Genomic DNA, 20,768 nt, shown 5'->3' on the forward strand with positions numbered 1-20,768 from the left:
ACACGTTCCATGATTAGTGTAAGTCAAAGATGCACAAACTCCTTGCTGACGGTGTGAGTTATGTTGGACGCATCTGGGCATGAGACTACCTGGTGATACGCAGGTCTTGGTGGTCACCATCTTTCTAATAGTAATTTCTCCACGAATCCTAAAGGACATAAGTAATATGTTCCATCCGAATACACTAAAGTTCCCAACGTATACATTAATATTTTAGTTTGTAGTAGTGTGTGGAACTGCGGTCCTCGTGCGGAAAATTACCAAAAGGAAATCGTATTTCAGTCTTTACCAACAGTGCATTGAAATGTACCTCAAAAGCAGAAGTTAGTCGATTCCTTTAAATGGAGAATCTTTTTTTCCTCTAACAACCCAAACTTGCTGAGTCATTTTGGATCCGTTTCACATTATTTGTAAAGTTCTGAAGGAAGGGTGGATATTCCAGAGTGCAATTTGATTGGTTGCCCATTCTGACAGTGGAGGCGGTAACCGTCGTATGGCTGCAGTTTCAAGCATCTGGAAGAAGTTACTAGCTTTGTTGCTAACGCTGAAAATTATCCCAGAGCTCAACTGCAACTTGAAAATGTCTTTCATAAAAGTGGACGAAAATTCTGATTTCTCCTTTCATAATCTACCTTTCGGTGTGTTCTCAACACCTGACAATGTAAGTGAAACAGGTAAATGCATGTTTTCCATTGTAAATTAATCTTGCTCCGTTGTATTCCTTTCGAGAAGCTCTTTTACGTTTGAAGTCAGAAAGAGCAAAGTAAAACCGATATTAGTGTTACGGTGCGTAATCCCATTCTTTCATATTGTTTAGCGTTAGGTTAAAAACAAGGCATTAGAAAAAAAAACAATTCAAGCATTTATTTTTCATCATATAACTCATTTAGTGTTGGAAGCTATGTTTATAGCGGCTGTGCATTGATTAAAATATGTTGTAGCGTTGTAGCTGGCGAGTTTGAATGAATTAAGTTTGACCTAAACCTGTTCATTTACCTTGAGGACTAACTGAGTTTTGCGCGTCCGGGAATACGAAACTCACGCCCGCACAGCTAGGACAAACTACAACTTACTGAGCCAGGGCAGTTTTTATGTTCAGAATATTTTCGAATACCCTACATATAGGTTACATTAAAACTCGAGGTTAACCACGTGTTTGTATTTGGATTTTTGCTCATTTGTTTAAGAACTTAAAATTTACGCTGCTCCAGTTGCTTGCCTGCATTTTTGCATAGTAAATGCAGAAAGCTGCTTGTATCTTTTTTTCTGCAACAATGTTTACTTGTAAATTGTCCTCATGTCGCACCCTGCTACTTTGATGGGCTCATCAAGCAGTTAAAGGCTGTCTGTGGAAAACCGACAGAAATGTTACAGATAGAAGGGGGGAGACGGTTCCTGTATACGTTCGTCCAACTCGCACTGTTCAGAACAGATAGGCCCCACTAAAGTCTAGTAGATACTAGCCCGAGAACAACCGCCGGTTCTGCCGTACGACTTGGTAGCAAAGTGGACCGAAGTCCATTCTTCCAGTTCCACATTGACCTGACAAACAGCCCTTTTACCGTCAAGCCAATCATGGAGTACGTGCGTGTGACGTGTGGACATGTTAGGATCCTGGTTTCAATTACAATATCAACCCTGTTAGTAAAGTTTTCTTTCGTTTACCCAATATTGCCATTACATTTCTCTTTGCCGTATTTGAAATGACTAATTTGGACGTAAACTTGTCCCCTTACCTTGGATTGTAAAGATGAGAGCCGAAGAAGCAGCAACATAGGCCCCTTCTGTTGAGGCTATGAGCGTTTAATGTTTTACTCCCATGCAAACTCAGAGCGGATCTCAAAGAAGCATGTCACTTCTGTCCGCCCTGGGGCATCCTGTACTGTACAGAATGATAATAGAGGTAGTCGAGATGGTGTGCAGACATCACAGTCTCTCCACGTTGTGGTCTTTGTGATCCGCAGCCGAGGCACAGGATTGGTGTTGCCATCGGCGATCAGATTCTGGATCTCAGTGTTGTTAAGGCTTTCTTCAATGGACCCGTGCTTGCAAGACATCAGGATGTGTTTGACCAGGTAACTACACCTTTAAAACTGCTGGGATGAAGCCTTATCTACATAAGCAGTGTATTCTTCTGTCAACATATTTGCTTCGTCCATGCACTGAAGGTCCATGTGCTACTTTGGCATTGTGTGGCATAAATGTTTGGCTTGTAACCTGTAGGTTATCCTAGTAAATCCCAGATAGAGTACTTCTGTTGAACCTTAAAATGATTTGTTTAATCTGAATAGTTTTATTAAGAATACCCATCTATATATGTATGTGTGTATAAATGTATAATGGGTCTGATGAAAGTAACGAAAGTCATGGCAAAGTATCTTCACAGCAAGTGATAATGAAAGCTAATGATGCCATCTACCTCATGTTCGTGTATGTTTTAGCCAACCCTTAATGCCTTCATGGGTTTGGGACATGAGGCCTGGAAGGAGGCTAGGAGAGTTATTCAGAGGCTCCTGTCAGCCAATGAGACCATACTACGAGATGACATGAGTCTCAGAAGCAGGTGAGTCACTCTGCGTTTTAGCTAATGACATTGCAGGGGGCCAGCACCTAGACAACATGTGTTGTGTGCGTGGTGGACAGACTGTCTTTCAATGACTCCATTAGTGACACACAGGTAACATTTTTCCCTCATTCATTTCCAGGAGTCCAGCTCAGTTGCAAGGGTGCTGGGAATTTTTTGTTTTTCTTTTTTCCATTCAGTCTCACTTTTTTGTTTATTCCCGCAAGAAATATTGCACTGTGAAGTGCTCTGTGACAATCTGATTGTAAAGCGGGCTATACAGAATAAAAATGATTGATCAATTGTGTCACAACTGCTGACACATCTGAAATTCTCCATATTTTTAAACTCCATGAAGATAAGATATAACAGGACAGGGCTGAAATATTTCAGAGGGGTAAGAGAGTGGCTCTCCATTGTATGTAGTGTAAGTTCCAAGTAGAATGTAGATTGTGTGGAACTATGAAACTGACATTTTTGAAAGGCACTGCCAACACAAGTGATAATGGGGAGCTATTCAGGTTTTCAGTCCAGGCTGGCTGAAAGCTTATTGCTTTGGTCCTTTTCTTTCTTTTTTTTTGTTCAACACATTAACTTCAACAGCATTGGAAGACTGCATTAGATTCCAGATTTTCTCATTGGTCAGGGTCCACAGATATGTGCAAGTGCTTTTGATTCCCCCGGGTCCTGGAGCATTCACCAACATGGCCGCTGAGCATGTGTTTCACACATGTCACTCCCCCTTTGATCTTGCACCATGTTTGAAAGGAAAAATTTAAAAAGGATTCATGTAGGCCATGGAACCTATTCTGAGCTATGCTCTATCAATAGAACAAGGAGGCAGGTCGAAATTAATTCAAAGATAAATTTCACACTGACACTAGGAAGTACTTCTTCACACAGTGAACAGTTAATTAATGGATTAAGTTGGCTTTTTTGGATTTTTAATGGAACCAGAGACCTATGGATTGTTCAGTATGAAATAAATTCACTGTAAAAGTACTGTTGTATTTTTAAAGATCAGCTTTAATTTAGTTTCATTGCTGTGTTTATTGCTGTTCCCATTTTGATTGTTTTTAATGCTTGAGAAGCACCATACACATAAAGTTTATTGTCTTTGTTATGAATGTAGGCAAAATGATGAGCCAAAATTGGCTGAACAGCCTGTTCTCATTATAATGTTCTTATGTTTTTATTCAGCACATTCCCCAGGCATGGACTCCTAACCTAGGCCTGGCCATATCCACCCCATATGGCAACACAAGCATTGTTCTCACATGTGTCTAACTCCCATTCGTCTCACATTTGGTGCTTTTACCAGGGTGCATGCGTCCCAGCAAGCTTGAATTGGTTCTCTTAGTACCTGGTCCTGGGCCGTGCACAGTATGGCCAATATCATACAGTTTTCAAACACAGTTTTCACAGGTCAGCAGCATTCAGTCATCCATCTTAAATTTCCCACATTTCTCATACATGTGCACTTGACCGTAGCTCAAAATCACCTGCTGTTTGGTTTGACTGCTCTGTGGTTGTCCGCAAATGTAATGTGTGTGGGGAGGGGAATGCACATATGTTTTTTTTTTCCACCTATCAGGAGGTGCATTGTGGGCGCACTAGGTGCAGTTCCATTAGTTTCCAGTCTCCGCTTTGGGCCCAGTGCAGTTCTGTCCTCCTTTTATATGTCCTCTCCCAGGATGCATGCCTTGTTTTGTCCATGTTGAGCGACTATCATCCTTTATTGCCTCTCTTCTGGAGAGACTTTGATTGGTTTCCCTTGTACCCTCAGTGCTTTTGTTCATCAGAGCTCGGCGGTGATGCATCTCCCAGCTGAAATCGGTGAGTAGTTACTCAGTGTCACATCACCACGCTCCGCCCGTGCAGGTGACACTCTGTCCCTGACAGGCATTGCATCTTTCTTACGAGGGAGCAACTCCCAGCAGGCATCGCCGCAGTGGAACTCTCCAGAGCGCTGCAGTGACCTTCACCTTCGCTGTCCCAGCAAGTGACCCAGTGGTGGTTTACCGTGGAGCTTGAATGAACTTAAACCTAGTCTCAGCTAATCCTTTGAAGTGAATGTTACATTTACATTACATTATTGGCATTTAGCAGACACTCTTGCTCAGAGTGACTTAGCGACACATAGGTTACAGTGTTTACATGTTACCCATTTATACAGCTGGATATTTACTGAGGCAGTTCTTGGTTAAGTACCTTGCCCAAGGGTACAGCAGCAGAGCCATAGTGGAGCCCTGCCCCTAACCACTATGCTACACTGCTGGTCCTAAACTGCAGTTATGTTTTTTTTAAAGACAATTTTAATTAATTGATGTAACATATCAAGTAGCTGTGCTTACCAGATTTGTGTAACTGTAGTGTCAAAGCCATTCATAACATGGGTATGTGTCCTGTCTTCATTTATATGATTTTCACTGAGAGTGGAGGATGAGAGTAACACACTTTGTCTGATGAGTACAGTAGTGATTTCAATCCAGGTTAATGAGGGAATAGGTCACACAAGAGCAGTGGGGGTTTCCAAATGATGTCATCTCACTGAAAAATATCATCGATCAAGAGTGCAGGTCAATGGTCTTTGTTGGCTGTTTAACCTAGGTATCTTATCAGGTCATTTTTGCAACAAAAGAGAAATTCAAGTCAACAGCCCTGACTTTGCTGGATTCAGTTGTTTTTGTCGTATATTCTCCAACAAAAAGACTTGTTCCTGTAGTGCCTGAGATTTTCAAGGTGACTGAACCAGTGAAATGCTCCATACCTTGAGACTATGGTCACCAGCATTCTTTTCCTTTAGCTTAATGATTGATGCCATTACGGCATTAAAAATTACACAGGTACTCTACAGAAAGAAGAATGCAATTCAACACAAGGGGGCGCCATACAATAACATGTCAGGCAATCTCAACATGAAATGTACATGCTTTTATGAGCAGAATCTCTTGGCATTTCTTCTCTAGTTTTTGGCTCTGGGTGTTTTCAAGCCTAATATTTTGCTCCTTGTGGTGTGTGCAATAAAAGCCTCTTTTGTCTTTAGCCCTGTGACCATGTGGCTGTTCATGAATGTCTTCCCTCACTGTTAGCATGGCTCCCTGTGGAGGTAGCCGTGGCACAGCCACACTTACACCTGTAACTTCCCTCATCCATTGTTCCTCTTACCCCATGCGTCAGGTGACTACACTGACTTCTACTCCTCACGGGACCATGCCACCAATGTGGGAATCATGTTCCGGGGGAAAGAGAACGCCCTGATGCCCAACTGGTAACATCTCTGCGGGGTTAACATGGCTTCTCTGCAAGCAGTTGGCACTCTGAATAATTCACCTGCCTGTTTCTTATGTGATCAATTTTCGGGAACAAGAAAAATGAGGGTTGCGCATTCTCCGCACTCTTGATAGAGCCATATTTCTTCCCTTGTTGTTATTCTCAACGACTGGCCAAGGTTTGTTTGCCAGAAGGTAGGACAAGGCCTGTGCCGTGGTGTGTGAGGGCGAGAAGTTTCCCTTAATTGATTTCAGTCCCGCAGGGCTTGCCCACCTTGTCTGCATGCAAGCCCTGTAAGCCTAGACTGGCAGTCCTCTCACATACGCTCACCAGCCATGCCTGCAATGATCTACAGTGCATGAGAAGTTGGAGGGTTGCAAGAAACTGAATATGTACTAGATGTGAATTAATACAAAATGGTTGGTCTATTGGCGGGTATAGGACAGCTGATTGGGTGTGACAGTGGGTGACGGGTACCTGTGCCTGCAGGCTTAGGCTGCCCGTCGGGTACCATGGGAGGGCATCTTCGGTGGTGGTGTCGGGAACGCCCATCAGGAGACCCATGGGTCAGATGAGACCTGATCCTTGTAAGTAGAAGGAACATTCCATCCGTTAGTCTTTTTATTTTTAGCAGTATCACTTCACCCTGTTAAAAAAAACATACTTTTTGCCTTTTTACTTTTTGCTGCCTCCACCAATCACAGCTCAGCCCCCAGTGTTTGGCCCCAGTAAGCAGCTGGATATTGAATTGGAAATGGTGAGTACATGAGCACTCTCAACAGGCAAACATAAGAATTTTATATACACTGAATAAAAGTATTCATCCTCACATTTGATGCTGTCAATCAAATACAATATGTGCAAAGCATAGAATAGTGTAAATATCTTGAATTAAGATGGTGAATCTTGCTCTCTGCCCTGCTCCTCATCATTAATGAAATACTTTGATGTCGGAGTAATGAATAATGAAGCAGGCAAATGCTTCACCAGCTTTTGCCCTGAATATTTTGCAGTGGAAAGAAGGGTTAGAAACAACATGCCCCTCACAGGCCCCTAGGCGGATGGGATCTGTTGTGACCTGAAGTAGGTCAGTAATACTTATGTGACGGCATGTCTGAGTGTGACTGAAGCCTTGCTCCTTGACGCGTCTGTTAGGCCTTCTTTGTTGGAGCTGGAAACCAGCTTGGAGAGCCGATCCCCATCGAGAGGGCGCACGAGCACATCTTTGGAATGGTCCTCATGAACGACTGGAGTGGTGAGGTCATTAATGATGTCACGCCTTTGTGACATCATCACTGTGTGGAAGAATGTTTTAGATGAAAGCGCAAAAAAAAGTGATTGGATGCTTATGAATTAATGTGTGGTTCTTTAATGCAGTAATTTTTTGTTGCATAATTTGTTCTTTTTCCCCAAAAAAGATTTCAGTCATTGTAAGGAATACATGGAGTGTGCTGTTGAAGTGCATGCCAAAGATGGCAAGTAGAGACACGTGAGAGTACAGTACAATTAACTGATTCTGGTTTAGTAACTGATTCTCTAGGAGAATTCTTTCATCAAAGTCTGGCCTGTCTTGGTGAGTTTTTCAGGAGCCACTTGAACAGGTCTGTTAGAGTCAAGAGGTTTTCTGTTTTTTTTTTCTCTGTGATTGTCCTGTTGCTCTTATCTCACTTTGTGGAGCAATTAGGTCTGGTCTGTACAGGCGATGCTCAGACATCGGACCACTCGTTTAAAGCGGCAGGCAATAGATACGGACAGGCCTATTTAACTCCCGTGATCTGGGGTACAGAGAGCAGTATCTCTAAGAGACTTACTGGTACTCTTCAGTGGGTGCGAGCCAGCGGTCGAAAGATAACATCACTTGGCATCAATTAGCGCGTCAGTTGGCAACGTGCTTCTGGCAGTCAGAAGCCCTTTCCTGCGCAGCGTAATAAGATGTACGATTGTGGAATTTTTTTTTCTCTCTGTGGTGCGAATTTATTCAAAAAGGGGAAATTCATTTTCCGCCCTGGTTTCTGTTAAAATTGGTGTCTGAGCCGGACTCTTGATTTAGTGACGGTGTTACTCCATGCCAAGTGGCGTTTCACAGCAGCGACTACCGTCAATTTCTTTTATTGCTCCGTTGCCAAAGTCTACAATGGCTTCCTCTCGAGCATGCTGACAGACATTGCTTTTTTATGCCCCATCTGCAGACATATAAGATGAAAGCACTTTGAGGGTAGTTACAGGAAGCCGGTGCGGCACCGAAGGGGATATAGTCCTGCTATGCCCTGTCTTTGCCAATTAATCTGCCTTTGCTGGGAGAGTTGTTTACATACATTTGGGAGCTGTTACCTTTTAATTTGTTTCACCTCATTACATCATATATGAATATCGTTCATAAGATGTGTTTCCTTTGGTACAGCAAGTGAATATGTGGATTTACAAATTTTAAAAAAGTCAAACTTACTGCTTAAAAGGCTGAGTGAAAAGCATTCATGAATGTAACCTTTCAGAACATATTTTGAAACAGAAGTTGTCATTGTGTACAAACTTCTACATGGTTCTTGGTGTTGTTGAGTGACCAGCAAGCTGCCTGAGGAAAAAATGCAGCCTTTTTGACAGTTTTTGTATTTTTACCTATACCCTTATGGAAAGGGCTTGGTAGTAGTAATGCAGGCAATAGGAGTGCCTTACATCATTAACTGGAGGAGGGTTGGGTTCTAAGTTCTAAACGACCTGATTTGGAATGCTCGGTCATGCATACGAGTAACCGACACATGCCATAAAACCAAAATCAAATTTACACAAGGAGTTCCCTTTTTACGTGAACCATCCCTTATTTGTCACATTTTAAGACAGGGTTTATGTGGAAAAAAAACCCACTTGTCATAATTTAGCAAACATCGCTATTTTGAACCCTACAGTTTATATTCATTTGTGCAAGCTTACAGGCCGAGGCCATGACACATAATTTATGTGTGTTGCTGCCTCCCTTGGTTGTTGAGCAAGATGAAGGATCCACACTAGTGCCCTGCCATTCTGGGCTAAGACGCCATCCATCTGGTCTTTTAAATGCACTGCTGTTTTGTTGCCATTTTTCACCCAGCATGCACTGCACCCACTCCTTCTAACTGCAGAAATATGAACACACATGTCTAGCAGCGCTGGTATTTTTCATGTAGTACACATCAATCTGTTCTTCATGGTAGGGCCAACTGTCAGCCCAGATTGAGCGTACGAGAATTCTACACGGGCAAGAGACTTTCTGGTAGTCATTACTTCTTAATTAAAAAAAAAACAAAACTTTTTTGTTCTGTAGTTTTACGCAGTGGGAGGGGAAACGCCTCAGGTAATGAGCCGTCACCACCCAATTTCAGCATGTGAGCTCAAGGGGAAAGAATGGCCAGGATAATAGTTTGCTGGCGAGGATCAGGCTTCACATTCAGCAGATTATCAGGGGAGCTGATAGAAATCCGACCCTCGCGCTTAATTTAATGTGGCCCTGGGCAATGGCGAGGGAACGGAGTGAAGGAACGGGCCACCGATTCTGCCATTGTTTTCCTTACCGTTACAACACCCCGGATCGCTACGGCTGTGTCGTTCCATCGTTTCAGTCAGATTTTCTGTTGTTGCTTTTAATGTGCGTTAGTGCCTTAGTTAAAGGTAATTTCAACATTTTATTTTACAGTATGTTTTCAGTGCTGCCTTCTGCAGAATGCTTTGCTGCTGTTACTCATTAAGACTGCATGATAGGTTGATACATGCTCCATGTATCAATGACGATGATTCACATGATAAACTTTTATGTTTGAAGTGCCAGGTAGGATTCCCCCAGTTGTTTTCTGCTCACAGGGAGGTTTGCGCATACCTGAGATTCACGGGCGTCGTCCCGCGTTTTGTTCTTCTTCTCATTCCAGCACGGGATATCCAGGCCTGGGAGTACGTCCCGCTCGGGCCCTTCCTGGGGAAGAATTTCGGGACGACGATCTCCCCCTGGGTGGTCCCCATGGAGGCCCTGCTCCCCTTCGCCCAGCCCAACGCGGTGCAGGTAGCGCGGCGCGCAGACGCAGACGGGGCCCCTCGCGGCGTGTGTGAATATACGCGTTCAATCCCGCAGCGCCGCGAGGGGCTCGGCAGCTCGCGCCCACGGTGATATTTCAGCCTGATGGAAAGAGACTGCGCCGGCGGCGCCTAACGAGGAGCGATGAAATGGATTATGCGCACATTCATGAGTTATTAGCGCCGGCCCCGCTCCCTCTCGGAACCGCATTGTGCAGGTCGCGCCTTCCCCCAAATGAGAAAATTGAATCTCCTTTGTCTGCGAAGGCTCTCAGAATTGGATTTAGAGAATACGACTGTGTCCCGGTGTAGTGTTATCAATTGGGGCGGGGAGGGGGACGGGAGACGGGGAGGGGGGTGGATTATTATCTCTGGAGCCCAGCATTCTGACGGCTCTCGGGCCATCTTGGGTGGGCACCAGCTCTACGACCTTCATACGCCCTGTGAAACCATCCTCTGTTATTCCGTTTCGTGTCATTGCAGGACCCCGAGCCTCTCCCCTACCTGCGTCACGCTGACGCCTACACGTTCAACATCAATCTCTCCGTCTCTGTGAAAGGTACCGGAATCAGTTCGCTGCTAATTAGACACGAGGAAACCGCAGGAACCACCAGGCGTAATGGGCTGTCATTAAGCGGTCTTTATCGGCGCTGGGTAGTTTTAATTGCTTTTATTTTAGCTCACCTCCCAAGCCTCCAGATGCATTTTTATAGTTTCACAGAGGTGTCGCACGCTGTGGCCGCAACAGGACACCGGAGAAACACTTAATGACAGCAAGGACGCAGGCTCACACAAAACCTGAAATGGAAACACTGCTCTCACAATCCTGTTTTAGAAAATCCAGAATTACTGCATTTTACACCAGGGCCCTGCTCTGTATGTGCGGCAGTAACAATAAATAACTTCAGATTCAGCCAGCCACACAAACGTTCCTCCTCATACCGTCAATATGGTTATGTCTCTCTCCAGGAGAAGCAATGAAGGAAGCTGCCACCATATGCAAGTCCAATTTTAAGGTGAGCCAAAAAAAATCCCAAGCCACATTTACTCGGCACATTTATTAAGACGTTTAGAAGAGGTGTGTCTTTGGGAGTGAGCCTTTTTGCGCGATGATATAAAAGAGAAAGAGCAACTTCTGTCGTATCTTTGCCTAGAGGGAGGGAAAAGTTGGCAGGGGATCCACACTTTTAACATTGAGCCATGGACTGGGTTCATCTGATTTCCACTGAAGTCCACTTAGTGGGAGAGCTTATCTGTAGAGACAGGTATCAAGGACAACAAGGAGACTTGCGATAGACTCAGAGATTAAGATCACTCATCTGTTAAGAGACATTGATTTATGCATGGCTGCGGTGTGCGTCTCGGCAGAACATGTACTGGACAATGAAGCAACAGCTGGCGCATCACACAGTCAACGGCTGCAACCTCAGACCAGGTGACCTGCTGGCCTCGGGGACAATCAGCGGACCGGTACGTGGAAGCAGCGGGGTCAGGGCGTGGTTCAAAAGTTGTGACCACAGTGGTTACACACATGCATAGTGACAGGCATTTTGCTGTAAGCTAGCTGTGTGTGTGTGTGTGTGTGTGTGTGTGTGTGTGTGAATATGCGTGCATGGGTGTGAGTGAGTGCACATTCACGTGTGTATGTTAGTGTTTCTGTGCATGTTTATGTCAGTATTCCTATTTGAATGTGCTTATGTGTATGTGTCCCCTGCTGATTTTCTCAATGGCCATTGCTCTTTCTTTTGGTTAGGATCCTGAAAGTTTTGGCTCCATGCTTGAACTGTCGTGGAGGGGATCAAAGCCAATTGATCTCGGAGGAGGAGAGACTCGTACCTTTCTAAAAGATGGGGATGAGGTGTCCCTCACAGGTTTGTGCTTGGCTTTTGTGCCCTTCTGTTACAGTACATTGATGTAACAGTGGGTCAAAGAGTAAGTGTCCCCCTATCGTACACAGTTTTGGACTGAGAGATGCTCAGCTAAATAAATAACTCAGTGTACAAGATAATTCCACACAGGAGTACATAAAGAGCAGCATTTTGGTCCAGGAGTTGCATCTGTAGTTATTCAGCAATCAGATATGTGTTTTGTGTTGGTGGCCTTTTGATCCTCTGAAAGATTGCCATTTGAAACTGGATCAATAAAGCCGCTTTAGTCGTGTGTGTGCAAACTTGGAGCTGTGATCTAACAACACCAAAACATCCATTAAAGCCCACTGCAGAAAAGGTGCTTGGAAGGAGAAGGAGATTGAATCCCTCGTCCTGCTGCTGTAATCAGAGTCAATATGAGAAAATCTTTAAATGCAGGGAAGCTGTCTGGGCAAGACGTTGTGTGGGCCAGTGAGCACACAGTCCATTTTACCACCCTGTAGTAGTCAGAGGATGTTGAATTTAACCATTTTAACTGCAACGGGACAGCCTGTTTAAACAGCAACCAGAATTTGTTGGGATCGCTAAACTTCTGTGTTTGTGTCTCCCTGGTGTTTTTGAAACAGGGAAGTCTCCATGCTGTTGGCAAAAAAAAAATGTTTCATGGTCATCTCTAATGTTAATAAGTCCAGCGTCTGACAGTTTGTCTTCAGACACGAGGCAAAAACATCCGGCCAGTTTCAGTAATGTTGATTTATGGTGTCGATGAGGTGTTGCCGTGGCGACGGGCTGTGTTGACGGCAGCGAGCATGTGTTGGGGACAGTGATTGATGGTGTTGACGGTGCGTGCGTTGGCGCCGGTGCGGGACAGACCTGAACACCGCCTCTCTCTCCTCCACCCCAGGTTACTGCGAGGGGGACGGGTACCGCGTTGGTTTCGGCGTGTGTAAGGGGAAGATCCTCCCAGCTCTGCAGCAGTGAAGGACTCCACTGACCTCCCCCCCAACCTGCCCCGCCCAGAGAGCCCTGACAGGCAATCCCCAGTAGAGCTGTGGAACTCATCAGGAAGTGACACTGTTCCAAAGATGAACGCTCTTATCAGTATTGTTTCAACAATGAATCCCCATTATAAAGCTCTCTACATATTTAATTGAGGCAGTAAGCCCTGTGTGGCTCTCATAATGACCTTTTTTAACATTGTTGGAGTAGCATTATAAATATGAATTTTAAAAAGGAGTTCTTGTTTATCATGCTAATGTGTTGTTGCCAGAAGCAGTGTTATGCACCATTGTACGTGTTTGGGAATTCAATTATGAAGTGCTGATCTGATTCCATTTCATTCCCCCCCTCCTGTTTCCTGTGATAGGCTAATTAATTAGCCCTGAAATAAAAAAAATAAATAAAACAGCTCTTACACTGTGTGCTTTTAATTGCTCTATGCTGTTTTCTAGATATACAAAGTGGAGCAAACTCACTGTGTTCTCTTGACAAAACCCAGTCTGCACGATAGGTTTGTTATTTATGTTAAGCACATGCATTTCAATCACAAAAGTCTTGGAATATAAACACCTTTTGTAACCAGATGCCACACAGAATGTGGCACAAAGGTCATATGCAGATGAGTCCCTCAGCAGTGGCCGGGTAATTAGTGGCCAGGGTGAGAAAGCAGCAAGTACTTCCAGACCAGAGTTCCGCTTCACTCGTTAATTTTACACATAATTCTTTTCATATATTTTTTTCTTGGAGCCTGCAGACAAATCTGGAAATGGACACCTCAGTCACTGTCAGACTTTCTTTTTTACCTCATGCATAGTCCATTAAAGACCAGCATTTGTCATTGGTAAAGGCTATATCACTATGGAAGCCTGTATTATCATAAGGAGCGGAAGGAGTGTATTGCATAAGGTATGCGATTTTTCTTTTTTTGTAAATTGCATGGAGGGTTGCAACAGCACAATTTGCTTTATAATGGGAAGATAACAGTTTGCCTATTTACCTATAGAGAAAAGCCACAGTTGGATGTGTGGGATGTAATTCTCATCAGATCGTGCAGCCGTTGTCCTCATGGGGCGGGGTACGGAGACGGATGTGAGGGAAGTGCTTTTGACTGATAAACAGGATGAGGGGGCGATCTGTGTGTAATTCTGGGTAATTCCTGTGTTGACGTGAGTGAGCGTGAGGTCTCACTGTGACTGAGGCGCAGAGCCACCCCACGATGCAACTGGATGGGTGGCTGTCTAAATGCCAGTCCCTCTCTCATCTGATAAATCATCTGTCTAATAAAGTATGATTTGCATTACATAGGACCTGTTTAATTATACATTTCTACTTTCCCGTCAGTAATAGATCAAATCCATTATTTTCTATGAATATTAATACTAATGCAATTGCTCGACATTCAAACACTGTTCATCTTGAGTTGTTTTCAAACATCAGTCTTTCACTAAACAGACCAAGGCATTATTCTTGTCAGTGTGATTAGGTAAATGAATCAAGAAAATACCTGTAATGATCTACCATGATGACATAAGAATAAGAATGTGTGTTTTCATGTGAAATACTGGTCAAGGAAACAGACTTGTAACGCTAAGTTGAAAATCCATTTCCTAGGTGGGGCACTGCTGTACTCTTGAGCAAAGTGCTTAAGATTGATTGCTTGAGTAAATATTCAGCTGTACTAATATGAACTCAGTGAGTAACACTGAATAAATGAACCTGTTGAGCAATTTATGCAATGCCACAACTGTAAGTGAATAAAACCACAGGGTGAGTTTTGGCATTTTTTAGATTAGAAGTCGTGTGTGTGTGTGTGTGTGTGTGTGGCGGGGGGGGGGGGGGGGGGGGGGTAGCTTTTAATACCTATCTGCTAATGCACAAATGTTAAAATGAGTCTACCATAGGGAGAAAGTTTTTTTTTTACCTCAAAGCTGTTGACAAAAACCTCCAGGTTTCAGCAGTTAACAGCTGTCCATACAAAATATGTTTCGTATTTTGTTTTAATCACCTGTGTTCAAGAAAGTGAGGACGTTGTGTTCCCCGACACAGCCAGATCAATAAAGAGTAGAGAAGTGGGCGCTGGAGTGTTTGCTTTGAAGGGGTTCGAAATCTAAAATCAGAGGCAGGCTTTCTGCATTGAAGCACGGCCCACCGCGGTGGGCGGAGCCGGACACAAAGCCCCCCATCACCATGGTGAAATGGAGTGCGTCCTCACTCCTGAAAAACAGGATGGGGGAAACAGCCGAGAGGAGGGGATGGTGGTGCTCCGTGTCCTTTCAGTGGAGCGCTCTCTTGACCTTTCAGTTGGGTATTGATGTGTGAGTTCAGAGAACAAAGCCAGGATCCCCTCAGCGGTCGGGATGGTGCTATATGTTGCCCCAGAGTGCGGTGAGAAGCGGGGTCCCTGCTCCACGCTGTTATATTGACATTTCTCTTCAGTGAAGCAGGTGGAGGCAACACACAGGAACTGATCTTAAAAGAACCTTCAGGGTGTCGGTAGGGGGGTTTGGGGGGGGATGATGCGCACTGCAACACCAGCACGGAAAATCGAAACGCAACCCCTGAATCAAAATGAACTTTTCAGTTTCAAGGACAAACATAGAGAGTTTGACTTGCCCCCCAGCCAGGCATTATGTGAGTGTGTTTTTGTTGCCATTTCTATGTGCAGTACTCAACTGCTCAGAACTCAACTACTTGTGTTTAATTTTTACTTGAGCAGTTAGTTGGTCACCCAATGGCTGGCTATCCTCACTTCCACATTCCACATGCTTGCTGTTGTTGCTTACTGTTTAAAATAAAGCCAACAGTAGAGCTGTGCTATGGGTAAGTTACAGTTAGTATGATGTTCCTTGTGTCTTTAACAAATTGATCTGCAGGATTTTCTGCAACTTAAAAAGTTCACAAACTAGATTTGAAATGCACTGGGCTAATTTTTATTTTTCCCTGATATTGGAAATAGATTCTAGGTCATATTTCAGATATATCTACACTTAACTGAACAAGTGCAGTCAGGCCCAATGAATCTTCTGAGCCATTTTGTGGTTGTCGGGTTAATACTTCTGCTGCCATATAAATAATGTCCTTATGGCCGCTGTTGGGAATGCAGAGAGCAATATTAAACTCTTTAATTTCCTGTGTACCGATATATTCATGCACATCTAATCAATCGTGTCCCCTAGATCACTGCAATAGGAAACCAATACGTTGCAGTGCAAGGGTACGCTCAGTGGTGCAGAAATGTTGATGCAGTAGCAGTTTATAAATGCCAAATAATTAAGAATTATTGATTCCCATTAATTCAAACGCTGGGACAAATAAAATGAAAAAGGAGTATTGCATTTATTTTCACCTCTCCTGTGGGAGAATAATTGCTCTGAAGTTAATGTAAGGTATTTTGTTATGTCTGCTCTATGCATGCATGGCTATTCTCAGTACTGCTACTAGTAGTACTAGCATCAGAGGTAAAAATAGCATTATCAAAATCCTAATTATTATAATGACTACTATTATAACTATTATACTACTAGTATTACCAGCACTATCTAGTAGTAGCACTAGATGTAGTGATAGTACTATCATCCTAATCATTATCAAATGACTCAGCAAATCACTACTGTGATACTGTCCTATTAAAGTACATTACACAGATATATGGGCAGATTCTTTATGACATTTTTTAGTAGTTTCTGCAGGATGTACCTTTTCTCCATATTAATAATAAACATTATTTGTTCTGGTACACAGTGAGCAGGACAGCAGTGCAGCAGTCCTCCCAATGAGTAGAATAACATAAAGCTAAAGCTAATATTCATGCAATGCTATGGTGACAGATTGATATGAGATAACTATAACGTCCTCTGGGATTGGACCAAAATAACCATGGTTGTTACTGGGTTAATCACTTTATTGCACATACTAGGGAAAAAAAGTCTTCAAAACGGAGGCTTGCAAAGAACTCAGTGCTGGAAGAGAGTGAAACATAAGGCCAAAGTCAGTGGAATAGGAGCTGTATGAAGATAGAGTTAGGACAGTCTTCTTCTGGGAGGGTGAAGACTAGATGAAGAATAAACATTGGCTTAATGGTCTGTCATTTTATGCCATGTTTTCCCCAGGGAGTTAAGTAATACAGTCTATCTTTCAGAAACATGAGATTTTAAACAGCGATTAAAACCCATTCAATACACATGGGACTAGGGGGAGGGGATGCAAACTAGGAAAAATGTTGACAAGCATATATCTACAAGTCTTTGACATAATGAGTTTGGAAAGTAATGTTTGTCTGCCAGGCATGGGCAGATTTACCTTCTGAAAAGCGGTCCTTAGAACAGTTCACTCTGGTGCCACAATTAAACATGCTGTCAGTGAGGCATGATGTAAGGGCAAGTCATCTGGTAACCACAGAGTTCTAAACCAGTTTGACATGACTGTTACAAAAAATGTAGAACATGGACACACTCAACAGAGGAAAACGTCCTTAATTCATCAAGTATACTTGACGTTTGTGACAGTCATTCATGTACCTGTGTTACACTTCATGGCTGTGTGTGTCCTATCACAACTAGGTTTTGTATGGAGGAAATAAATGAATACTGGTCAAAACAAGGTCCTTGTACTTGGAACGAGAGTAGAAAGCTTGTGAGGGTTCCAGGAGTCACACACATGAATGTTTTTGACCCAGGTGGCTTTCACAGAGATTAGTTTGGTAAGGGGTGTGCTCAAAGGGAGAGCTCGTATAGAGAATGGTATAAAGGTACAGGTGAGCAGAGGACTGAAAGATCAGTTTTTGATTCATTTTTTACTGTTACATCCAATGTGAGATACAATCTGTCTGTGCACAAATGCTTTGGAAAAACTCCAATTCAGGTTGTTACATCTGCATAGAAAATCTGATTCATTGTTAAGAAACTGTCAAAATATTGAGAAAATTGACACACATATACATAAATAAGTACACACACAAACCACACTTATACTTATATACAATATACAGTATTTCTGTACAGAATGCAGATAGTGGAAATGCATATACATTGCACCTGTCCATGTGCTTGCATACATTGTGTACAAAAATATAAAATAATAGTTTTAAAAAATTCCCCAAAGTTATATAATGTGTTGTTTTTTACTCTCATCTGATTTCCTTACATCATTTATCCATCTACTTCATACGTCAAAGGGTGGAAATCCATAAAAATATTACCACTTTATTCCCCCCGAAACAGGCTAGAAGCAGCTGTCCAAACAAGGATGCCTACCATCCAAAAATGAATACTGAAATAAATAAAATAAAATGTCAATATTCGCAAGATGAATTCTGTGGAGAGGTTATCATATTTGGACTGTACGCATAATGCGTGTAGGCGGTGATCAGCTTGGGGAGAACACCAAAGGCCCTCTGCAGCAGTGAGAGGGTTTGGTGGAAATCCATTTTTTACCACACCAAAAAATAAGCCGTAATGGATATTGATCACAGAGAGATCATAGAGAGAGGCACCATTTTCTTGTGCGTGTGAACCCCTGAAGGGTAGCTGATTGAGCACGCAGTGCCTTCACTTTCTGATATTGCCTTTTTACAAGAGAGCTTTTCAAACAGTCAGACAAGCCGTCCCGCATTATTCACACAAATAATGAAGTGGCGCGAAACTACTGTGAATTTTTAATGCCGCTTCTGAGCACAATTTACAGTCCAAACAAACGTTTATAAGAGCAAAGTGAACTGCAAGTTTCTTTTCCAAGAAAATGACAGATTGTGCCATTTAAAAGAACAGAACGGGTAGAAAAAAATGTTCTGATTTGATTAGATGGTGGGCCCCATGAAAAAATACTTCTCAGCTTCACAAAATATGGCTAATAAACTAAATATTCACAATTTTATTGAAATAATCCTCTTTAGAGGATTGCTTTAGAACACAAATCACTTTGCAAGGTTACAGTTTCCGAAAGTATGCTAACAAATTGCACAAGTTTGAATAACTTTGAAAAAAAAGCACCATACTATGTATGATGGAGAATGGAGAAGATGGAAGAAAACCTGCAGAAGTCACTCGCAGAGGAGCTTTCTCAAATTGAAAGGCAGGAGAAACAGAAATGACCACTTGAAAAGGAGATACGGTACTGCAGGTCTTGGCTACTGTTTTTGGTCTCCTGCGTGATAAATCACAGAATTATTTGGCCGCTCTAATTAACAGGAGTGATTCAGTGCCGCAGGGCTAAGGAGCATTGAATTCAACTAGCAGAACTCCATCTTGTATTTGCTGTTATTTTAAACTGAGCGCAGTTATTTTGCATGCGTGCTAGTGACATACACAGGGTGAAAGAGCTGAGGCAAGTCCTGAGTGTCATGTCCTTCACATCACAGAGTGTCACTTTCATCGGGAACGGAGGCCATGGAGGCGCAGTAGGAAAACATGTCACACTATGGAGAAAGGATATCTGAGGTCAGCTCCTCCTGTTGGGGTTGGGGGGAAGAATGGTGACAAAGTGTGAAGCGTTCATTCACGTACCAGGCCAGCAACAGCGTCTGAAGTCACACGCAAACCCCCAGCAAATGCTCTGCACATTCCCTTCACGCCCGGACCTGGGAGCACCTCTGACCTTTTCCTGCAAGGCTGCAGAGAGGTGACAGTGAACGCTTTGTTGGTGGGGGCCTGCTTGGGTCTGCTGCGCGCCTGGCTCCAGGAGAAGGCGGCGTGATATAAATATTACGCCGCCATCCAAGTCACGTGCTCCCGTCTCCCGCTGCAGAAAGGCCCGGGTGATTAATCACCCTAATTGAAGACATATTTCACTCCTGCGTGGAATATGAGCCCACGGTTTTTGTGACCTGTAACTTAAAATGTTTGAATTCTTTCATTTATTTTGCAACGTCAGGCCGTCGGAGCTGGATGATGGATGACCGCCATGAGGCAGCCAGACTGGGTAAGACAGACGAACTGCTAAAATGGTCACGTATTGATCAGGGCTTTCTGTCTTTCTGTGTGAAACTTGGACAGAGACAAGCCAAACCGCACAGCTGGACTTGCAGAAAGCCTTGAGATAATTAATCCTGCCCTCGGGAGAGGAACAGAATTAAATTTCACAGAGGCTTTCAGGTGACCTAATTAATACATATAAGATAATGAAAAATTACTGTTTCACGCAAATGTTTAATAGTATTGTAACAAGGTCTGAAACCCATTAGGACAAATGGCTGATGTAGACCATATATATATCTATGTGTACATATTCACATACAAGCAAAGTTTGATTTAACAGAAGGCAGGCATTGTTTAATTAATCTTTTTCTTTATTAAGTATAACAATAAACAGGCTTAATTTAGCTGGATGTTGTCTCATACCAAACAGAGACCTTATCTGTGCCATCCACTGCCACTTTGTTCCGTATGCTGCATTATTTTATTATAAAGGCTGAAAACTATCCAAGACAATCTTTGTTGTTTTAGCTGAGGCACTTTGATAACATGCAGCTCAAAATACAAGTTTGACAAGCGATCCATAGCACTTCTCGGAGACATAACTCAGGTATCAAAAGCAAACTGAGAAAGGAATTACATTGTGCAAGCTCATGTAACATACTGTTGTAGTGAACTGAGAGAATTCAAGGTAACTGGAGAGAAGCTGAATTTTCTCCATCTGTAGCCTAGACAATGAATCATTACAGAGGCAGGCACTGCAGCGTTTGAGCCTGCAGTAATGCTGGAACAGGACAGCCATTTTTCACAGCTGCACCACGCAGCCATTGATAATGTGGTCTAACAGGAGGAAATATACGTACAGTATATTCTCTGGTGCTTCTTTATGGTATTAACCCTGCAATTCAACAGATTGAGGCCTATGGTTAGTCTCTGTTTGAACGGATCAATGTCCAGTACATCATTCCATCAGTCATGACTATTAGAAAAAATGTAGAAAACACACATTTTTTGTGTAAATAGGAGGCAAAACTTTCCTCGTTATTAAGTATACCATATTATTTTTTTAGCAGAGAAAGTCAATGCATACTGGATGAAATATGGTCTTTGTTCCTGCCA

At 43.0% G+C, this 20,768-nt stretch overlaps 1 protein-coding gene across 1 annotated transcript; it reads left to right on the forward strand.

Moving 5' to 3' along the window:
• The first annotated feature begins 484 nt into the window (after positions 1–484).
• Positions 485–13,128, forward strand: fah (fumarylacetoacetate hydrolase (fumarylacetoacetase)). The gene is made up of 14 exons (XM_036544454.1): positions 485–661; positions 1,965–2,075; positions 2,442–2,563; positions 4,350–4,399; positions 5,744–5,834; positions 6,326–6,423; positions 6,541–6,593; positions 6,992–7,091; positions 9,733–9,863; positions 10,358–10,433; positions 10,844–10,890; positions 11,243–11,344; positions 11,628–11,745; positions 12,647–13,128. The coding sequence occupies exons 1-14, from the start codon at positions 494–496 to the stop codon at positions 12,721–12,723; spliced, it is 1,344 nt and encodes a 447-aa protein (XP_036400347.1). The 5' UTR covers positions 485–493; the 3' UTR covers positions 12,724–13,128.
• Positions 13,129–20,768: the final 7,640 nt, after the last annotated feature.

This window comes from Megalops cyprinoides, chromosome 13 (genome assembly GCF_013368585.1).
Source record: "Megalops cyprinoides isolate fMegCyp1 chromosome 13, fMegCyp1.pri, whole genome shotgun sequence".
Lineage (NCBI taxonomy): Eukaryota > Metazoa > Chordata > Actinopteri > Elopiformes > Megalopidae > Megalops > Megalops cyprinoides.

Excerpts from the sequence above, each read along its gene's own strand:
- fah (XM_036544454.1), top strand. The coding sequence starts at position 494 with ATGGCTGCAGTTTCAAGCATCTGGAAGAAGTTACTAGCTTTGTTGCTA. Across the intron at positions 662-1,964 it reads TGTTCTCAACACCTGACAAT|CCGAGGCACAGGATTGGTGT; the intron begins GTAAGTGAAACA and ends TGTGATCCGCAG. Across the intron at positions 6,424-6,540 it reads TCAGATGAGACCTGATCCTT|CTCAGCCCCCAGTGTTTGGC; the intron begins GTAAGTAGAAGG and ends CACCAATCACAG.